The sequence below is a fragment of the Hemicordylus capensis genome, chromosome 1, assembly GCF_027244095.1.
Source record: "Hemicordylus capensis ecotype Gifberg chromosome 1, rHemCap1.1.pri, whole genome shotgun sequence".
Classification (NCBI taxonomy): Eukaryota; Metazoa; Chordata; class Lepidosauria; order Squamata; family Cordylidae; genus Hemicordylus; species Hemicordylus capensis.
Window position 1 is genome coordinate 159,071,180 of NC_069657.1, and position 22,790 is coordinate 159,093,969.

The window sequence follows — 22,790 nt, forward strand, 5'->3', positions numbered from 1 at the left end:
GGCGCTCCCTAAGCCTTAGTGATGGACGCAAATAGAGGCGCGGCTGAACGGCTCGCCGCAGCCAATAGAAAGGATTGACGCTCCTCGTTCAACGTCATCCGTTCCCTAGATACTGTCCCCGCCCCTCAAAGGACAGCGGGCGGTGGCGCCGCTCAATCCTCCATTGAGAAGAAGGCTTGATGCGAGAGGGCGTGGTTTCTGTGCGGGTAGCGCGTGGTGGTGCCGCCGTCCCCCTTTCCCAGCTGGGAGATGGGGAGGGAAATGCTCGTTGGCCGTGGAGGCTGCTTGAGTGGCTCTTCTTCTTCTTCTTCGTGTGGGACAGACGCAGTCTGAGGGGTTAGGGGCACAGGGAGGGCAGTGCTCGGTCTCGGGATGAACGGGGCGGCCCCACCGCTCTTCGACTGCAAGGAGCGAGCCCTGTTGCTGGGCGAGAGTTTCGAGAGACAGCCGCGCTGCGCCTTCCACACCGTGCGCTGTAAGTGACTCCGAGAGAGAAGTGGGTCGGGGGGGGGGGGAAGGGGCTGTGCAAATTGGGGAGGTGAACAGCAGGGGTGGGGGTGCGTTGGCAGCTGCGGTGTGTGTGCTTTGGACGGGCGTCCAGAGCGGGTGGCGTGAGGAGGAGGAAGAGAAGTGGGGAAGGACAGTCCTATAGGAAGCCCAAGAGCTGATGATGGTTGTCTTGTGAACCTACAAAGATTCTCCAAAGCGACGGACAGGTTTATGGTGGCATACGCTGCCGCGGGGTCATAAAGTGGACTCTGGTCCACGAAAGCGTCTGCTACAATAAATCTATTCCACTTCAAGCTGTCAGAAGGCTGTGTGTGTGTGTGTGTTTTAAAGCAGTGCCAAGTAGAAATATTGAAAGCAAGAGGCCCCTTGCCATTGGAATTTCGTTTGTGTTTGTTACACTGTTTAACTTATTGACGGATTAATTCATGGGAGTGGGAGGAATGAGAGCATTAAAGTGCACGCAGGTATAAAAGACAAAAAGGTGAGTGGGCAATATTTCATGATATATTTATCATTTTATAATTTCTACACAGAATAAACTTAGTGCTATACTGACAAAAACCTGGGCTAAATACATCTGGCACTCCTGACTGGGGGGGGTGGGGGGGAGGGAATAAGTGGAGAAGTCTCCCAGGGATTGTAATGTGGTTTGTAGAAAGGAGGTTTGAGTGATACGCAGAGTTTCCAGATGTTTCTTAGCAATAGTATCTGCCCTATAAACCTCTGTGATATAAAAGCAAGTGACACCTTAACAATGGCTTATTGTGGCATGAGCTTTTGTAGTCAGAGGCTGTTTTCAGATGCAGCAACCAGAGAATATAAAGCAAACCATACATATGTTCTCTTCTCCTCCCCCACCTACATTGCTTTTTGTAGATAAAGTGTGTATTCTATCTTTTGAACCCTTTGAATTCTGCTGTTTTAGTAAAAATCAGACTGCATATGTTGTCATTATTTGTAGGGATGGGTACAGAGAAGATTGAGAAGATTAAGCTTTATGAATGTTTTTTACAATATCGTACCTTCAATGGTTTTGTTAATGCTTCTCTCCTGGGAATAAGTAGAACGGTATTTAAGGTTTGCATTGGCTTTAGTGTAGATTCACTAATGTTGGATAGTGTACTAACGCTTGAGACTGGTTTAGTTCCCAACTATGTTTATGCTGATTTGTTTGTTTTAAACTTATTTAAACACTTTGTACAGTCATTGTCAATAATTAACAGGCTCAGTTGGCAGGACCAATGCTATCTTAGCTATTTCTAGTGCTTTAAAAAACCAAACCCTGCCAGTAAACAGGCTAGACTTGCATTTTAATTTTCTGGACCATACTTAGCAAGAGGAAAACATTATGTTAAAAACAAAGAATGATTACATGTTGCATTGCTCTAACCCACTGGTTGTCAGTAAACCCAAATTTTGAATTTTTTAAAAAAAATATGTCAATGGAACATTACTAGCTTTTACTAGATTCTACTTGAGCTCTTTTAAAATGTGCTCTTTAATGTCTTTGGGCTGTAATTTGTTCTGTTAGAAAGGTATAGCGTGGTTTTATTCATGTAACTATCTAGAGTGGCAGTTTTCTCTATTGCATGGTCTTCGGAATAACTTGTCTCGACATTTGCCTTTGGATCTGAAATGTGAAGAATTTTCTTTTCTGAATTTTACTTCTGTGGTGTTCTCTCCTGGTCATTTGAATTTGGCGATAAAGGACAGTGCTTCGATTAAAGCTATGTTAGCATACTTTGGAGAATTTGTACAGCTTAAACAAATAATTTAAAGTTAACATTAGAGCTCCGAAGTGTAACGGAAGCTATGATGGGTGTCCAGAAAACTTTCTGGCGTAGGTAATCTCAGAAAGTCCTTGGATAAGGCCCTAACACGAAATGCTGGATAAAGCAGCATTTGAAAAGATACCAGCTGAATGACCAAATGTTTCCCCCTCTCTTGTGAATGCATCAGTGCTTAAGAAAGTCCTGAAAAACAAAATCAGCATTGGTTTTTATTATTTTTGCTTTAGATGACTTCAAACCTGCGTCAATTGATACATCCTGTGAAGGAGACCTCGAAGTTGGTAAAGGTGAACAGGTGACAATAACTTTGCCAAATATTGAGGTAAGATTTTATTATCCCTTTTAGTGAAGGAGAGGGTCTAGTGACTTAATTAACTGTTATTTACTTAAAGGTAATGAGGCATTCATATTTGCCATGACTACCTTCCTACAGTAAACACGCATGACATAAAGAGCAGATGTGCATTTTTAGACAAGTATTTGAGTCCAGAGCTGCAGCCGATTGGTGTATACCAGCAATGTCCTTAAGTGTTTAATGACATGTCTGCTCTTTACACTGTACATGTTTACAGTGGAAACATCAGTGTAACTGCTGCAAATATGATTGTTGTATAATGTGTGAACTTGCTCCTTTGTAAGAGTACAGCAGATTGCTGCTTTAGTGAACAATTCTACAGTTCACTTACAGCCACAATTACCTTGAACTGCTAAAAGGAGTTCTAAGCATGTAGATAAGAGAGACATTTATGTTGGCAGCGTGGTCTTAAATGTTAAAGTCCAATAATCCAAATAAATGATATTCAGTTACTCTGGGCTCAAGGCTCTAGATAATGTACTTAGCCAAATAGAATATGACTCTGAATTTAACCCCTTAAAAATAGAGGCTAAATACAGCTTATACCTATTTACCAAAATGGAACAGGATTCTGAATTTAAGATGATCACACAGTTTCTAACATCAGAGAATTTGTGGGGGCAGGGGGAACCTAGTGTGGTAAATACGATACTTTAACTGAATTGTACCGCAAGGTTTAGAATCTGAATAATAGAATCTGGTGCGGTTTCTTGAAAATCCCAGTTTCCCCCCACAACTTTTAAAAGTGTCACTTAGGATTGCATAGAAAAGCATATTATGTCAAATGGTTCTACTCAGCTGTCAAAGATGAGTAGAAAATCAGTAATTAGGTAGGATGTCATCACATTGCACTTTTGGGGAATAACTTCCTGCCCTTTTTCATAGTCTGCCTGACAAATGTCCTCATTGTTGCTCAGTACCCGATGTATCCTTTTTATTTGCTTTAATATTTGGCCAAGGGAAAAAATCCATTTATTTACAATCATCACCTTGTTTATCAGAGTTAACAAACTGGTAAGGTAATTTTATAAGTGGTTGGCTGACAGGGAGTGACCTATTCAAGAACATATTGAACAGGTCAGGGAGAAACCTGTCTTCAGTGTTAGAAGATGCCAAGAGATCTTGGGTTTTTTAAAATATTTGATCTAGAAAGTTTAGGGTTCTGTGCTAAATGACCAAAATGTACTTGTTGGGGTGTGGATAAGAAATGCTGTATGCATCTGTGAAGTCACCACTGACAAGAGCAAATAACATAAGGTCTGCAGCCATCCTTGTACAAGTACCATAAAAGAAGGTGATAGTTCAAACTAATGCTGGTTTTCAGTTACTGATGCCAGTAACAACTTGCTTTTGATTGCAACTTCATAATTGGAGGAATATGTTAATTAAGGAGTGAAGTTAAAATTCTATATGGTTTTATGACAGACTAGGAGAATGAGTCAGCTCTTTCATGGGCTGAATTCAACCTCATCTTTTGATGAACCTTGAAATAACCGAAAACATTAGTTTTGTTATGACAAGTCAATTCATTTTAAAGACTATATTTTTGTGGTCATCTCAGATTCTTGAAAAATTCATTCAAGGGCAAAAGTGACCTTTTTTGCCTTTGAAAAAAACAATTAAATAGATGCTCTTGAGGCAATACACTGTGAAACATACAAAATGCTAAACCATGAGACAAACAGCTCTTAGTTCTAGGAAAAGGGCAGTTACATAAGTACCTATGGTAGTAATTTTTTTCTATTTAAAATAGGGTTCTACTCCACCAGTTACAGTTTTCAAGGGTTCCAAGAAGCCATACCAAAAAGAATGCATCTTGATTATTAACCATGATACTGGAGAATGTAGACTAGAGAAGCTTAGTAGCAATATCACTGTGAAGAAAACCAGGTGGGTGGAAAACTGAAAAAGATGCTGTTTCCTTACCTTGTTTGAAAATGCTATGGTTAAAGCAATTGTGTCTAAATTAGGAAATAGAAAACTGACTGCTACATGTTTAGCAAAATGAGGTTTCAAAGATATATCCTGTATTTGTTGAAGTAGAAATGTACATCTCTATAAGATTTTTCAGAGTTAGCCCTAAGCCTTGAAAGGAACCCTATTTTTGTGTGAACTACTCCCTGTCTCGCATCCTCAACCAAGGGCCACTCATGCTTGCTTTGACACCTTGCCTAGGAGATGCTGGGGGACGCTGAATGCCTACACCAGGGATTCTCAACGTGTGGGTCCCCAGATGTAATTGAACTTCAACTCCCATAATTCCCAACCAAAGGCCACTGGGGCTGGGGATTATGGGAGTTGAAGTCCAATAACATCTGGGGACCCACAAGTTGAGAAACCCTGGCCTACACCCTGGATAAATGTAGAAATTGTCCTTTGGATGAAGTAGATGGAGGAGTTAAACTAAATGCAATGCAACTTTCAACATTAGGATTGGGCACTGTACAAGTTCTTGATAAAGCAGCAAACACTTCTATTTCCATGTAAACAACAGGTTGCTCCATCAGTTTTCCTATATTTTTTGGCATACCTAGAAGTGTCAGATTCCTTGCTTGTCATTTACTGTTAGTAAAAAGTGAATTTTTAACTAATGAAAAATTGTGTGCTGTTGCTTAGTATAAATAAACATTTTTAGTTGAGTAGTTTGAGTCTGCCCTTTTCTAACTTAAGCACTAAAGTGCATTAAAGCTTGAAGCCTTAATCTTCAAGCTAGAGTAACTTAAATCTTTATGTTGTTAGTTCAGATCCATACCATGGTATGGTTTTAAAAACATGAAATAGTTCTGACAACACTGGAGATTCCTCTTGTGTATTGCTTGTTAACATATGCTTAAATTCTGGTGGCTTTAAGTCTTATGTGGGAAGAACTTTCTTGTTCTTGTTGTTCTCTGTCAAGAATAGTAGAAAAACAGTTCTTTAAAAGCTAGCTGGACATCTAACAAACAGCTCCACAAAGTTTTCAAATAAGATTTTTTAAAGGCATCTAAAACTTTAATTCTTTCATGCAGAGGTGAAGGAAGCAGTAAGGTCCAGTCTCGTATTGAGCAGCAGCAGCAACTAATGCGAAATGCAAATAAGATTCCAAATAGTGTTAAATGTTCTCCACCAAAAGAGAAGATGTCTCCAACCTGTCCTATGGATGATATTGAAAGAGGTAAATTGTAACTACATCTTGTATTGTTTAAAGGCCTTTGCAGAATCCTAAGATTGCTTTGTTTGTAATCTTAAGGTTTTGACATTGGAGTTCATGGCCTAATTCCTCTTTAGGGGTAGTGACCCTGTGTCTGGGCTTACTGCTTCAGACTGCAGGTGGGGGTTTGCAGGACTGAAAGTTCCTTGACTTAAAAAAAAAGTATCAGTAGTTAAAACTGGCATGTAAGGGGAAGCTAGACTAGAACCCTTTCCCCTAACATGCCAGTCTTCTACATGCAAGGAATATTTCTTTGTATGAATATTTTAAAATATTTTTGTATGAATATTTTATGTGAGCTGCCACCTGCAGATTGAAACAATACTGCCTCAACACAGGTTTACTACCTTAGTCGGTACTTGGCTTATGTTGCAGCAGCTTTTGAAACTTGTCTTCATCTGGAGAAGTGGTGAAAGCAACTAGTAATCATCAAACAGTCTTCTGTGAATGCTATGACTAGTATAGACAAGTAATTCTTTATTTTATTGCTACTAGTTTTGTATAACACTAAATTCTAGGATGCGGCCATTATAACCAAACTGGTCAATAGTGGAAATAGTGACAGGTCTCACCAACCTCAACTCGAGTACCTGTGGTTTGGTGAGGTTTGGGGGTGATTTCTGGGGGTCCCCCTCACTCCTCTTGCTGACCAATAGTGATTTAAAGGGATTCCAGGTATTTATGGTGATTTTTTTTTTTGTCATTCTGTATTTTTCGGTCTTTTCGTGACCGCAATTCCCCTAACCCCCTGTATCCAATGCTTTTCTATTGCTCACCAACTGCGAACTTGCCAGCCATGAGGGTTTCCTGGAACGGAACCCTCACGGTTGAATAGGGATGACTGTACTAAGACTCAATAGGTTGTATTCCAAGGAGTGTGGGTGGCAGATGGTAACTTATGCAAAAAATCATCCCCACCCCTTGCTCAGCACAGCAGTCCAGATGGAAACTTATGCAAAATGCACAGATGGAAAATTATGCAAAAAATCTTCCCCACCCCTTGCTCAGCACAGCAGAAAATCTGCTCCTGAGAGTGAGGGAACCTACTGGAACAGGATTGTATGGGGTGTTGAGGGCTGCAGAAGGAAAGGGAGATAAATGAAAATCAGCCGAAGTGCCTTCAATTAATGCAGGAGCCACTTAGGATGCAATTCGATAGGTGTTAAAGAATTCATAGAGATATTGAAGGAATAACATCGGTAATCTGTATTTTTTATTTTTTTTTAATTAAATTTCTATACCACCCCATCCAACAGCTCTGGACAGTTTACAAAACCAAAATAAAATATAATTTAAAAATCAAACTTAAAACCATATAAAATCTAAACAATTCAAACATAGTTTAAATCAGTTAAAAGAATTAAAAAACCCTGGAAGGCCAGGCTACAAAATAAGTTTTAAAGGCTCTCTTAAAGGCTAATAATGTATCTAAACCACAAATTTCTGTGGGGAGTGCACTTCACAACCCAGTAGCATCTCCAGGGAAAGCTGTCTCGAGTTGTCACCAGACGCACTGGTGGCAGCTGGAGATGGACCTCTCCAGATGACCTCTACATATGGTGGGATCTTACAGAGCAAGGTGTTCACTAAGGTAACCAGAACCTAACCATTTAGGGCTTTAAAGGTAATAAGCAACACTTTGTGTGTTACCCAGAATTGTATCGGCAGCCAGTGCAGCTGTTTAAGTACAGGCATAACATGGTCTCTCCAGGTTACCCCGGAGATCAATATGGTTGCTGCATTTTGAACTAACTGAAGTTTCCGAACTACGTAAAAAGGCAGCCCTATGTAGAGCACATTGGAATAGACAAGCCTGGAGGTTACAAGCTGGCGCACCACTGTTTTGAGAGCATTCTCTTTAAAGAATGGACGCAGATGTAGGCAGATATTTAGGAATGAATACCATTGCCTGATGATAAGGAGAAATAGATTTCGGTGTCACCAGTATACTCTGCTAATCTTCTCTGTATCGTTCCAATTTTAGTACATGTGCTGCCAATGCAAGCACTCACCAGCATACTGATAACACCCTGCACCAAATCCCCTGATGATCTCACCCAGCGGTTTCATGTAGATATTAAAAAGCATTGGTGCAAAATGGAGCCTTGAGGGACTCCATATAATAGCTCCTGTTTGGAAAAGCAACTGTCACTAAGCACCATATGGAATCTACCCAAGAGATAGGAGTAGAACCACTGCAAAGCAGTGCCTCCTATCACCAACTCCCCTAGGCGATCCAGAAGGATACCATGGTTGATGGTATTTAAAGCTGCCGAGAGATCCGAAAGATCTTTCACACACTCACTCTGTCAGTTCCCCAGCAGAGGCCATCCATCAGAATGACCAAGGCTGTCTCAACCCCATAGCCAGTTCTAAAGCCAGATAACCAGTTTCCCTCCAAACCGCTTGGAGCTATTAGCCACCACTCTCTCAATTACTTTGCCCAACCATGAGAGATTGGAGACTGGCCAATAACTAGTCATCACCAAGGGATCCAAGGTAGGCATCTTAAGAAGCAGTCTAACCACTGCCTCCTTCAAACAAGGGGGCATTCTGCCCTTCCTCAGCAATGCATTAATGATGCCAATTAGGCCACCTCCAACAATTTCCCTATAAGATGAAAGCAGCCAAACTGGGCAAGGAGCCAAAGAACGAGTAGTAGGCCTCACCACCCCAAGCAGCTTGTCCACATCATCAGGAATCACAGATTGAAACTGATCCAATCTAATACTGCAAGAGGGATTGCTGGACACCCCTTAATAGATTCTGCAGAAATAGTGGAGTCCAAGCTGACCCGGACAGAAGAGACTTTGTCTGCAAAGAACCCATTATAAGTGTTATAGCAGAATATAGTCACCGGGGGCAGATTTAAAACAAAAGGAGCATGAATTAAACTCCTCACAACCCAGGATAACTGCTCAACCCAAACCCACAGACGCAGTGTGCACAGACCAGAATTGCTTCTTTGCTGCACACACTGCGACCACATAGGCCTTCAAATGGGCTCTATGCTGTGTCTTGCCAAATTCAAGCCAATTTCTCCTCTGCTTGTGTTCCAGTCACCCACCTTGCTGCTTCAGTCCCCATAACCCTCTGTATACCATGGAGCTAATTTTGAAGTGGGTCAGAGGGATGCTTAGGAGCCAGCATGGTGTAGTGGCTAGAGTGCTGGACTAGGACCGGGGAGACCTGAGTTCAAATCCCCATTCAGCCATAATACTAGCTGGGTGACTCTGGGCCAGTCATTTCTCTCTCAGCCTAACCTACTTCACAGGGTTGTTGTGAGGAGAAATCTAAGTATGTAGTACACCGCTCTGGGCTCCTTGAAGGAAGAGCGGGATATAAAATGTAAGAATAAATAAATAAATTGTGTCTTCTGCCCTGAGGAGCTCCCTATTCCAGGTACCCACCAGAACCAACACTAAACAGAACCAGCCAACAGAACCAGCCATCAGAACCAACACTAAAACTCTTGAGGGTTTTAATTCAATTCAATTTTAATTTAATTGAAGCCCCTTTGGAATCTTACTGGATTCAGCAGCCTTCTTGGGCGGACCATCCTAACGGGTCCACCACCACTGCAGGAGTGAATTGTGACTGTTAAACCAATCTTAACCAGATGGCGGTCCACCCATGACAGTGGGGAAATAGGTGACTCCAAGATCAGCTCCGTCAGCTCAGTTAGGAAGTTGGTTGGGCAGCGGGGTGGATGGTATACCAACAGAATCCCTAATCTATTCCTTGTTCCCAGCCTAAGAAATACACACTCAATATAAGTCAACTGTCTTAACAGGGGCCCTGGTAAGGGAGATGTTGTTCTTTTGGACCACAGCCACTCCCCCCTCCTGCCCACCTCCCCTAACCTGCTCCACAATAGAGTAACTTGGTGGGAGAAGCTGGGCCACTTGGCCACTTGCCTCCCCCAACTAGGTTGCAGTTATACATGCCAGGTCAGCACCCTCATCCACAATCAAGTCATGGATGATTTCAATCTTATTCTGAACCAACCTGGCATTACAGAAGAGCATTGCTAGGCTCTAGGGGCAGTTGGAATTGCTCTCCGAGACCTGATAATTGACAGGGCAGCCAGAAGTGGAAATAGTAACTAGATTACTAAAATCCTTTCTCCTGGAATAGCCTGCTGTCTTCTAGGATATGCCCTTTCAGGATAATTGCAGGATATGCTTACATAGTGCTAACACCATTCTCTAGATGACTGTATTTGGTAACAGCTGCTTCTGCATTGTAAACATAGAGACCCTCCTGAAAAATCATGAATGAGTATGACTGGAAAAGACCTGAAGGTGTTTCCATGTCTGCTTTGGATGCATTTGAGCAGGAACCTTTAACAGAATATCCTGTCATCTAGACTGGAATATCCTTTCATCCAGACTACAACAATGTGCCCAAACAGAGGATAAGAACAACCAAAGTCAATTGTGACAGAAGTCACTGAACAGAGTTCCTTTCCTGCGGGGGTGTGGGGGATTGCCATTGTTTCAGTGTCTCATCCTCTATATCTCATGTGGAATTGGCTACATAACCTCTGCTTGACCTGATATTCTACTTACCAGTGGGGTCTGGTGTAGCATAGAAGAACACTGTTCAAGAAACAATGCAAATGGTAGCAATACCATCTGTGTCTGTCACTTGGATCCTCCATCTGTATTAGCCCAGGAACTAGTGACAGTGATCATAGCTCCTTAGTCCTGAGTCTCCAGTGCTTTCCTTGATTCGCTTGAATAACAGTCCCATTTCCTTGTGCTTTGTCTCTGAGAGTGGTAGCTAAGTGCTGACTTTTTCATGAAAGTATCTAGCAATTGAATATCTTTACTTGCTTAAGGTGCATATTATAGTCATGTGTTCAAGATGTTCTTTTAAACATGAATCTGAAAAGTTTAACAATGTAAAGCTTATCCTAATTGCCTAGATACAACTTTCATGTCATGTGCCTTGGATAGCCAGGAGACAATGTGTGTCTTCCTTAAAATTGGATATGCCTGATGAGAGGCTTTTAGGTGTAATGCCTTACTTTACGAGTACAGTCTGAGATAAACGTGCATATGTGTATATTTATTTTATTTATATACCACCTGATATGAGCATCTGTAGGCAGTCTACGCTTTGGGCGGTGTATAAATATGTTAAATAAATAAAACTGAGTAAAAACAAAATTTCACAGAATAAAAAGTTAAAACAATCTGACAGGATAAAAACAATTAAACAGTTTTAAATTAATTTCAGTTAAAAGCCTGAGAAAACAGGTGTGTCTTGAGGGTCTTCCTAGAAGCAAACAGAGGAGGAGAAGCTCTTACTGTGAAATGGAGCATGTTCCAGAGCCCCGGGACATCCACAGAGAAGGTCCGGTCCTTAGTCGCCACCAAGCGGGCTGGTGACAACTGTAACTAGACCTCTCCAGATGATCTTAATAGGCAACAGAGTTGCTCTCTTAAGTACCCTGGACTAGGGATGTGCATGGATCTTGTCTCGTACACAGGTTCGGCGCCGTGGGGAGAGGGATCTTTTTAAAAATAAATAAATAAGAGAACAGGTCTTAAACTGCTCTCCGCCGCTGCATGTAGGTTCCTGCTGCTGCTGTGCTTGTCACAAGTACCTGCGTGCCGCGCCAACAAGCACATGGTGTCCGCAAATGCATGGGTGCCATTTGCATGATCAGCATGGTGTTGCTGACCATGCAAATGGCACCTGCACAAATGCCATGTCTGTGCTAGTGCCATGCGTGGGTACTTGGGACAAGCACCACCACATCAGGAAGCTGCATGTGGCGGTGGAGAGCAGGTAAGGACCTGCTCTTTTTTAAAAAAAAGATCCTTCTCCCTGCTCCCCTTGACACCGAACCTGTGCAAGAACCTCAGTTAGTGTACATCCCTAACCTGGACATAAGCCATTGAGCGTCTTGGAGGTAATAACCAGCCCTTTGTATTTCGCTCAAACATATCAGCAGCCAGTACGGTTCTTTTAAAATTGGTGTTATGTGTCACCTTTGGGTTTTCCCAGAAACTAGTCTGGCTGCCGCATTCTATATTAATTGTAGTTTCTGGACTACATACAAATGCAGCCCCACATAAACTGCATTACAGTAATCAAGCTTGGAGGTTACCAGGATATACACCACTGTTTCAAGGTAATTTACCTCCAGAAATGGGTGTAGCTGATATCAGCCAGAGTTGATGATAAGCACTCCTGGCCATTGCTTCAACTTGAGAAACCAGAGAGAGAGTTCTGGATCCAGGAGCACTCCCAAGCTACGTACCTGATCTTTCAGGTGTGTGTGTGGGGGTGTAACCTCTTCCAGAACACATACAGAACTAAACCACCTCTCGGGTCCTGACCACCCACAGTCAGTACCTCAGTCTTATTTGGATTAAACTTCAGTTTGTTATCCTTCATGCAGCCCATTACCACCTCTAAGGAGGCATTTAGGAAAGTTATGCCATTTTCTGATGAGGTCGATATGGAGAAATAGATCTGGGTGTCATCAACATATCGATAACACCCCGCACCAAGCCTCCTGATGATCTCTCCCAGTGGTTTCATGTAGATGTTAAAGAACACTGGAGACAGTATGGAGCCTTGTGGAACTCCATACTTTAATTTTTGCCTTGCAGAGCAGCAGTCTCCAAGTGACACCATCTGGAAGCTACCAGAGAGGTAAGAATGGAACCATTGTAAAATAGTGCCACCCAATCCCACCTCCCTCAGGTGACCCAAAAGGATATCTTGGTTGGTGCTATTGAAAGCCACCGAGAGATCCAAAAGGCAGAGTCACACTTGCTTTGTCGATAGCCAATTGGAAATCATCCACCAGGCCGACCAAGGCAGTCTCAACTCCATAGCCTGCTCAAAAGCCAATTTGGAATTGATCTAGATCAGGGTTTCTTAACCTCGGGCCCCCAGATGTTGTTGGACTACAATTCCCATCATCCCCAGACATAGCCTTTGTGGCTGAGGATGATGGGAGTTGTAGTCCACCAACATCTGGGGGCCCAAGTTTAAGAAACCCTGGTCTAGATAATCTGTATCATCCAAAACTGCCTGGAGTTTGAGGCTAGCACCTCCACAATCACTTACACAACCATGTAAGATTTGAAACAAGTTTGAAATTAGTTAACTCTGAGGGATCCAATACAGGTTTGTTCAAATAAGGTCCAGTAATAGTTTCCTTAAGACAAGGAGACATCCTGTCCTCCTTCAGAGAAGCATTTATAATATTTACCAGACCATCTCTGATGATACAATTACCAGATGAAATAAGCCAAGTTGGGCAAGGGTCAAGAGAACAGGTTGTAGGTTATACAGTCCGAAGCAGTCTGTCTACATCCTCAGGAGTCTCAAACTGAAAGTGATCCAATCTAATCCTGTAAGAGGAGTTGCTGGACACCTCCACAGTAAACTCTGCAGTAACTGTGGAATCCAGTTCGGCCTGAATACAAGAGATTTTATCTACAAAAAAAAAAACTGAAGACTTCGCCACAAGTGACTGATGGTTCCAAGTTGAAATTCAAGGGGGAGGAGTATATACTAACCCCTTCATGACCCTAAACTCTGCTGGACACAACTTTGTGGAAGCAATGTGGGCAGAAAAGAACCACTTCTTTGCTGCCTGCACTGCCGGAGCATATATCTTAAATGTGCTTTGTGTTGTGATTTGTCAGATTCGTGCCGAGTCTTCCTCCACTTGTGCTCTAGTCACCTATCTTGCCGCTTTAGCTCCCATAGTTCTTCCCAGTACCACAGGGCTGATTCTGAAGCAGGTCAGAGATGACGTGACTGAAAGGATGGAGAGGATTATGTCTACTGCTCTAGTGAGTTCATTATTCCTTGTTTGTACCAGAGCACTGACAGAATCACTAGCAGAGCCAGCTTTAAACCCTCCCAAGCCTTCTTGGAATCCTATTTGATCCAATAGCCTTCTCAGGTGGGCCAACCTAATAGGTCCTTCACCCCTGCAGAGGTGAGTTGTGGTTGCAAGTCCTGCCTTAACCAGATGGTGGTCTGCCATGACAATGGGGAGATGACAGGAGTCCCAACCCGTGGAACACCACCGTGATCAGAACAAAAGACCAAATTGAGCATGTGACAAACATCGTGTGGCGGTCCAGAGACCAGTTGGGATAGGCCTACAGTCGTCATGGCCATTATGAACTCCTGAGCTGCTCCTGACAACCTGGTCCTGAAATGAACATTGAAGTCCCCCACCAACAACCACCTGGGCAGCTACAATGCCAACTCTGGCACCAGGTCTGTCAGCTCATTTAGGGACTCTGTTAGATAGTGGGGTAATTGGTACACCAGCAGGTCCCATTCTATCCTTGGTCCTTAGGCTGAGGCACACACATTCACTATAGGCCAATTCCCTGCCAGGGATCCTGGTGAGGGAGATGGTATCATTATAGACCACAGCCACCCTACCTCCCCATCCACATCCTCACCTGTTCCACTGTGGAGCAACCCACTGGGAGAAGCTGGGACTAAACTGGACCACTAACCAGGTCTCCGTAATGCATACCAGGTTGGCTCCTTCATTCATAATCAAGTCATGGATGTTCTGACTTATTTTGGACCAACCTGGCATTAGAGTAATAAGGTGAGGTTCTGTGGGTTATTCGCACTGCTCTCCCAAGGTCAAAGAGGTGGTAGGCTTCCTGGAAGGGCAAATGGCAATTAAGTTTGAGTTCCCTTTCCCATAACAGCTTGCTGACCTAGCTGTGCCATATCTTCATCAGTTCCCCACCACCACTGGAATAGCTGTCCCGGTTCATGCAGATGTTAAAAAGCATCTGAGATAGAATGGAGCCCTGAGGGACACCATACAATAGCTCTCATTTCATAGAGCACCTATCTCCTAGTGGCACCATCTGGAATCTACCTGAGAGATAGGAACAGAACCACTGCAGACCAGTACGACTTATTCCCAAATCCCCCAAGCTATCCAAAAGGATACTATGGTTGATAGTACTGAAAGCTGCAGAGGTCCAAAAGAAACAACAGAGCCACACTCACTCTTTCCATTCCTTGGTAGAGATCATCCATCAGGCCAACCAGGGCTGTCTCCACCCCATAGCCTTCTCTAAAACCAGTTTGAAATTGATCTAGATAATCAGAACAGGAAAACCTCACTATTCTCAGCTCTGCATATCCACAAGGATTCTCATTGAAACCCTTTTTCAGTATCCACAGATATGAAGGGGTTAAAACCCACATATCCACAGTTCCTAGAGCACAAAGGTCACTTCTGGCCACTATTTTGTCTCGACGAGACAGGAGGAGCCATTTTGTGACTCATTAAAAAAAAAAAACTTGCCCCCATAAGTTTTTGCTGTTGCGGGGGCATTTTGCCCTTTGGAAGGGCATTCCTTGGCACGTTGGGGGACCCATGGAGCATGTGACAGTAAATTTTGGGCCATTTTTGAGTCATTTGGGGTCTGCTTTGGCACTTTAATCCCCCCCACTCCACCTGGAACCTAACCCTCCTTTCCCCATAGCCCTAATGCCTCATCACTTGCGGTGCTGTTACTCACTGCAGTAGGTGAAGAATGGAACCCCCTTGAGTAAAGAGGTTCTCCTGTATCTTCCAAAACTGCCTGGAGTTGATCAGCCACCACCCTCTCAATTACTTTGCCCACCCAAGCGAGGTTGGAGACTGGCTTATAATTATCCAACACCGAGGGCTAACAGCTCCAAGGAGCCTGTCTGTATCATCGGGAGTCACAAATTGAAACTGATCCATTCTAATAGAACCAGAGGAGTTACCGGACGCTGCTACAATTGACTCCGCCATAACTGTGGAGTCCAAGTTGGCTCGAATACAAGAGATTTTATCTGCAAAAAAGTTGTTAAAAGCATCACAGTGGGATGATGAAAAATTCACATCTAAAGTCAGAGTAGGGAACCTGAGTCATTCCTCTCACAACTCTGTCCACTGGATGTGAACTTGTGGATGCAGTGGGTGCAGAAAAGAATTGTTTCTTTGCTGCACATATTGCTGCAAAGTATGCCTTAAAATGGGCTTTGTGTCCTGTCTTATTGGATTCAAGTCAAGTCTTCCTCCACTTACTCTCCAGCCTTCTCCCTTGCCACTTTAGCTCCTGTAGCAGTTCAGTATACCATGGAGCCGGTTTCAAAGTGGAATGGAGAGAATGCTTAGGGGTGATAGTGACTACTGCCCTGGTAAGCTCCCTGTTCCAGGTCTCTACCAGAGCATCAACAGCATCACTGGCAGAACCAACTCTAAAACCCTCCAAGATCTCTTGGAATCCTACAGGATCCCGTAGCCTTCTTGGGTGGACCATCCTAATAGGTCCTGCACCCCTGACGAGGTGGGTTGTGGCCACGAAACCAACCTTAACCAGATAGTGGTCTGTCCATGACAATGGAGATGCTCTTTGAGTCTCCACCCATGGAAGAGCACCCTGAACTGAGCAAAAGACCAAATCGAGAGTGTTGCCAGCAATGTGTGTTGTCTTCGTGACCAGTTGGGATAGGCTCATAGTTGTCATGGCTGCTATGAACTCCCAAGCTGCACCAGACAAGCCAGCCCCAAAGTGAACATTGAAGTCACCCAACACCAAAAGCCTGGGCAACTCCAACACCAGCTCTGCAATCAGCTCAGTTGAATTACATACTTGTAATTCATACTTGTAATTACATACGTGTAATTCAATTACATATAGATATATGATGGTGAAAAAATTCTGAAAACCTTTTCTGGTGGCTTGAAAAGAATTCTGTTTGTTCCTTTTCAGAAGACTTAATCTTGGTAGGAATGTCATGTATTGAGGCATGCTGAACTTCTTGTTGAAAGTTCACATTCATGAAAGCTTAGAGAAAGATCAGTAGGGAAGGAAGATCTAATTGTTTGGTGAATTAATGCTGGCAGGTAGTAGTTCTATGTATTGACAGCCAGAACATCTTTGTAAGACAGTCCTTGACCACAGTACAAAAAAATCTTTCTTGTACAAATGTTTCTTTAATGAAAACTCTGACCAGAAAGTCCTGGCATCTAATTCCCTTAACAGCTCTAGTGCTGCAGGGCAGGGTGTTCAAGGGCATGTAAAACTGAGAGACTCTCTTGTAGGATTGGTTAGTTTGTTTTAGAACTTGTTCTGAGTGAATCACCAAATCCTAAAGCAGTTTCCCCACATTCTGTAAACCATTTTATTGTGCATGAAGTATTACAATACCTGATAGTTTCCTGCTGGATTTCTGCTTTTATGCAAGACTCATAAAAGTATTTTTAAAGTAATGGGAAGCATCATTATTTCCAATAATAAAGTGAGTATTTCTAGTCGGTGATGACCAGTATGTCAGCAAAGTGTGGTCACTACAGACATGTGTGCATGAGCACTACATACACAGGGAAACCTCAAGTATACAGGAAATATGTTGCTTTTTAAAATCAGGGCAGACAGACCAGCACCTCAAATTGTGCAGCCCTAAGCTTTTTAATCTGGGGGTGCATGCTTGATAGCAATCATCCTGTGGCCCAAATCTGCCCTCTTCACGATCCTCTAAAATGCTAGTCTGTGTCCCATTCTCAGCTGAAAGGACCATCTTGGAGGTGGTTAATTAGTATTATAGGAAAAGCACTTCCTCTGACTCTAACTAATCCCTCACTCAAGACTCCTTAAAATACAAAAGTGCCTGGGCCCCATATACCTTAAAGTATCTGTGTGTGGGAGAAAGAATCATTCAGGATTCACCTGATGGCTCACCAGAACTTTCTTTAATAGTACAGGAAGGAGAAAGCAAAAATATTTTCTCCTAGCTTTTTACTACTCATGTTTTTGGGTAATGCAGACAATCTTGAATCTTACTTTCTTAATGCAGTTGTGTTGTAAAAGGAAGAGGGAAGGTTTTGTGAAGAAGAGAGAAAAAATATTTTGTTCCCACTTTATTTCCATAACAGACATTGTTATATATATCAACAATGCTGAATTTTCTCTGAGAACAATTAATCTCCATGGAGTTGAGAGGGGAAACTAATTAGACTGACAAAGTTTATTCTACGCATTATTGTGCAACATTCTGATATTCCTTTAGTATTGTTTTCAGACCTGTGAGTATATAAGACATAGTCACATTCATGAAGACTGAAAGGACTTTACAAAGCAATCTTGAGACACATAAGATATTTATCTGAGTGTATTTATGTACCCATTTGCACCTGAAGCAACTTTCTAAATTAGGTGATGCCATCTTTCGTCCATGCTGCCATTGAATGAGCTATTTATGTGAAGCTGGCATTACTCATGGAGTCCAGATTTGCTTTTTTGCTTACTATTTCAATAGCTTGGGAAACTGGTTGCATTGTGTGAAAAGGTGATCCAAGCTCAACATATGATTGGGAGCAGAAGCCGACTTTTACATGACTACTCAGCCCTTGGCAGTACAGAGGAAAGTCTACCAATAATAGTAGTTGCCATGCACTCAATCATGTGATTAAAGTTGGTGGAGTAAAACATTGCCTGATGGGTTTTGTAGTGCAGAAGATCAGGAAGTTTGATACATCCTCACCTCACCCCCTGCCCCAGCAAGATCACCTTTACACCCAAGAAGCAGCGTATTTATTATTACAGTACCTTCTTATTCTGCGCCTTCTCCCAGGAACTCAGGGCAGCATACTCTTTCCCTGACCTTATTCTTGCATTCACTTTGTGCATTCACCCTGTGAGGTAGGTTAGGTTGTGAGCTGATAACTGACCTAAGATCTCTCAGTGAGCTCTCTGACTGTGGCAATTTGAACCTGCTCTATCTGGTCCCAGTCAGATTTCCTATCCATTGTACTCTACTATCAGACATATGGTACAAAGCTCACTCCTTAGCTTATTGTCTGTTTTCACCTCTATAAGTGTTTCTCAGTTTAAAGTTTAATACTGTGAATATAAAGCAATCAAGTTAATGTCTATCCTTTTAAATCTTGAAATTCTTGTTTTTTCACTTGAATCCCCTTTTCAGAGCTGAAAGCAGAAGCTAAAGTTATAGAGCAGATGAGTAGCTCTGACAGTTCATCAGAATCAAAGAATTCATCATCCTCTTCATCAAGCAGTGAAAATAGTTCTAGTGACTCAGAAGATGAAGATGCAAAGCGGTCTCTTCCCTTTTCAATGCCACATCTACAGCCTCCTGTGATGGCTGTATCCCAAGTGGCCTTTCTAGATGTAGATGCTGGATATCACAGAAATCAAGAGAGCAGTGGCCACCTGATGAACACACTGCGTAAGTATATGACACAGAGCATCTTGTTTAGATTCATGCTTCAGGAATTTAAAAAGAAACCACATGCCTTTATATTTCTGTCTTGTAACTTTAAACTATGTCTGGATTGTGAGGGTTTGGCCTACTGAGGCTTGGATTAGAAGTTGAGATAAAAACTTGTTTAACCACTGATTATACTAAATTAAAGCTTGTGCCATTTTACCACATGTCTTAGATCGTATTGGCTTATACTGAGCTATATACATTGTGACTAAAAACAGTAATGTGTGTTGGAAGCATTTAGATTACTAAAAAGGAGTTCCCGCAGTCTAGTGCAGTGTGGCCTAGCTTCCCCTGTGGCGTGCAACACCTGATATATTTGTAGGTCCAGAGCTGCTTAGCTTCAGCAGTAGGACAGTATCATGTACCTTCAAGCCCTTCTTTGACTGCTGGGGTTTACCACTTGAATATTAAGTGTTAAGTTTATCTTTTTATATGTGCAATGAAATAGCATGTTTTTTTGTGTTTAATTTTTTATTTCAAATCACCAGACAATACATTTACAATACAATTACAATACATTTATAAAAACTATCATTTAAGAAAAAGAAAAAAAGGCCCAACCCTATAATTACAAAACATTAAACATGTTACACTCTACAACGTCACAGTCATTCTTTAAAAAATACATCTTTCCAAAGTTAAATAAATTGAGCTGTCTTCACCTTTCTGTAATTTTTATAATTAATAAATAGATCATACCAAATATAATAAAAGACTGAGATGGAGTTATACCTTTTTGAATATTAAGAGAATAAGTCACTTTTCAGCTGTTGCTATATACTAGAATTTATTATGCCAATCCTCTAGGGATAACACTCCTTCTTTCCAGTTTTGAGCTATGATCAGTCTAGCTGCTATCAATGTGAAGGACAGCAAATTCTTGATTTCAGTGTCTCTAACTGTCCTGAAAAAATATCTAATAATGCCAAGGTGGGATCTGGCCGAATCTGCTGATCAGTGATTTTCGCCATCGCTATAAAAACCAATTCCCAGACATTAGTAACTCTTGGACAAGTCCCCCATAGATGGTAGTAGGCCCCCTTCTCCTTACAATCATAGTTCCAACATTTAGCTGAGGTATTCTTAGCAATATGTGCTAATCTCACTGGAGTCATACCATCTATGGATTGTTCTCATATAATTTTCCCTTATTTGAGCAAAAACAGAGGGTTTACTAGTCTAAACTTTCCCCATTTTCCTTAGTTAAAAGATCTTGACAAATCCATCTCCAAGACGGATTTTAATCTGGTCAGTGTTTTGATTCATGTTCTGTAGCAGGTTTCTTCAATGAAGTAAAAACCCATGAGACAATAAGCTGTCACAGAACTCTGCCTTTTGTTGCAATGGACTAATCTAGCTACTATCCTAGACCTATCTCTAAAAATGTTGCTTTAGATAAATTAATAATCTGAGAACTAGAAAATCTTGAAACTTCTGTTCATGCTAAATTTTCTATACCTTTTAAATTTAAATTTCTCTTTTTTAATTGAAACTTGCACTAGTAATTTACATGGCGGCCAGTCATTTGCTATTAAAAACAAAACAAAACCCACACACATTGTAATGTGTTTACATGCTGATGCAAAGGTGTAAATAAAAGCTGTTTAAATAACCTCTGTTTGAAAACGTGTTAATTCAGTCTGAAGGAGCTTTGTCAACCTGCCCTCCTGTCAGTTGAGTCTCACTGGACTGCTGCCATAAATTGTCACTTGAAACACTAATGGCATGGTTCATAGGGAGCTTCTTTTGCACAACCTACGTTAGAATTAATAGGAGTTGCACAAGAGCTCTTTAATTCATGGAAGGGAAAAGAATGGTACGGTGCAGCTGGTGCATAACTTATTTCTGTTGGTGTAGATACTTATGACAATGTGGAACAAAAAGTGATTTTTGTGATTCTCATTTGAGCTTTTTTTAACAAATGAGAATGTAGTTTTAAGAGAGTGCAAACTAGCAGTGTTTCAGAAAAGGCAGTGTTAAGGAAACATTTCATAAGAAGTCAAACTGATAATTAAAGCTGCTGTAAGTTTAGTCAGGAGTCCCTTTGGGTTTTAATGACATCTGGAAAATGCAGACCCTTTTTGAGCTTTTTTTTCTACATATGCTTGCACTGTGTGCACATAGCTTACATCTGTTGTGGTTTGCACATGAGTTGCTATTTAGTTTCACTGTTTCCTTATGACTGTCTTATTCAGTTTGCCATTTTTAAAACCATTTTTAAAAGCACAAACTTCCAAGAGAGGTGTATATGCTGTTTAAACGTATATGCTATAAGTTCATATGGCATAAGCATCCACATGCAGGGCCACACCTAGGTAATTTTGGTGCCCAGCCCCCCTACTTTTGGGGGACTCCTGCAGCCACTATGCTGAACCTCAATTCCCCCCCCTCAATTTCAGCCGCCATGTGTGGCCAGGGAGTGAACCGAGCAGGCCTTCTCCCACTGCTGCCGGTGCGGGGAGGTCTGCTTGACTCACCCCCACCCCCTGATCGCCACCTCTCAGCTGTGTGGTGGGGCAGGCGTGGGGTGGCTGCAGGAGGCCCCCCTGAACTTTGGAGGCCACAGACTGGGGCCTCAAGGTCCAGGAGTAATAGTGCCTCTATCCACATGGTTTCACTACTTGAGCACAGGCCTATGTTTAGATTTACAGACCAATACACGGTTTAAAAAAAAAAGAATTCTTCCCTTTAGGGTGGGAGGAATTCTATAGAGTATATGACTTTCCCCCCCTCTCAATTTTAGGAAATGATCTCCAGTTAAGTGAATCTGGAAGTGACAGTGATGACTGAGGAAATCATGGCGTTAAAGATGCATCACTTCCTTTACTGAAGATGAGAAGACATTTGTTTTGCACTAAGTTTATAACGTTCAAGACAGAGGAATGTTACCAACTTTCATAATAAAGTTGACCTATTTTTTCTGACTTTATTGGAAATCAAGTTCAGCATTTTTCCTTTTTGCCATAACTTCATGTGGCTCTTCCAAATCTCTGGATTTGGCATTCATTCTTTTTAGCTGGATCCAGGGTTTAGTCTCCACTACCTCCTGTATTTAAAATTTCAGACAGCTAACTACTATGTGTTAGATAGACATGGAGGAAGTTCTTTATACTATGCAGGTTTTTGATAAAAGGTTTGAGAACCTTTGTGTATATGTATGTGTAAGTAGGAGAAAACAGTTGAAGTCTGTTGTTTTTTATCTTTGTAGCTAATGATGTTAAAGAAATTGCCAAACAATATGTTCCACTACTTAATATGGTGTAATTGTTGAACAATACATCAGCAAACTCTGAATTTTATTGTGTTATCCTTTTTGTTTTAATCTGAGTCTCTCAAATAAAACTTTCTGGGAGTGGGGGTTGCCTTTGTGATACACCTGGATAAACTGATCATTTTAGCATCTTGATAGCTTTCTGGGTCTTTTAAAATTCTGTTAGGTTCAATACATTCCTTTTGATAGAAATTCAATAAATTAATAAAAGTTATCATTTCACTGATAATTGTCTTTATTTGAGGATTTCCATGGAGCTTTCCTCTTTGGAATCTGGCATAGTGCAGAGTAAGAGATCTCTGTGACTTCTCAACTGCAGAGTAATCATGAAGCATTGAATCCTGCATGGCACAACATGTGCATTACTAGATGCAGTCTTGTACAGCTTTCCCT

General features: G+C 41.8%; 1 protein-coding gene across 1 annotated transcript; it reads left to right on the plus strand.

Annotated features, from left to right (window-relative positions):
* The first annotated feature begins 2 nt into the window (after window positions 1-2).
* Window positions 3-22,611, plus strand: EAF2 (ELL associated factor 2). The gene is made up of 6 exons (XM_053265456.1): window positions 3-475; window positions 2,528-2,622; window positions 4,409-4,545; window positions 5,664-5,809; window positions 18,824-19,084; window positions 21,870-22,611. Exons 1-6 carry the CDS (start codon window positions 373-375, stop codon window positions 21,914-21,916), a joined length of 789 nt encoding a protein of 262 aa, XP_053121431.1. The 5' UTR covers window positions 3-372; the 3' UTR covers window positions 21,917-22,611.
* Window positions 22,612-22,790: the final 179 nt, after the last annotated feature.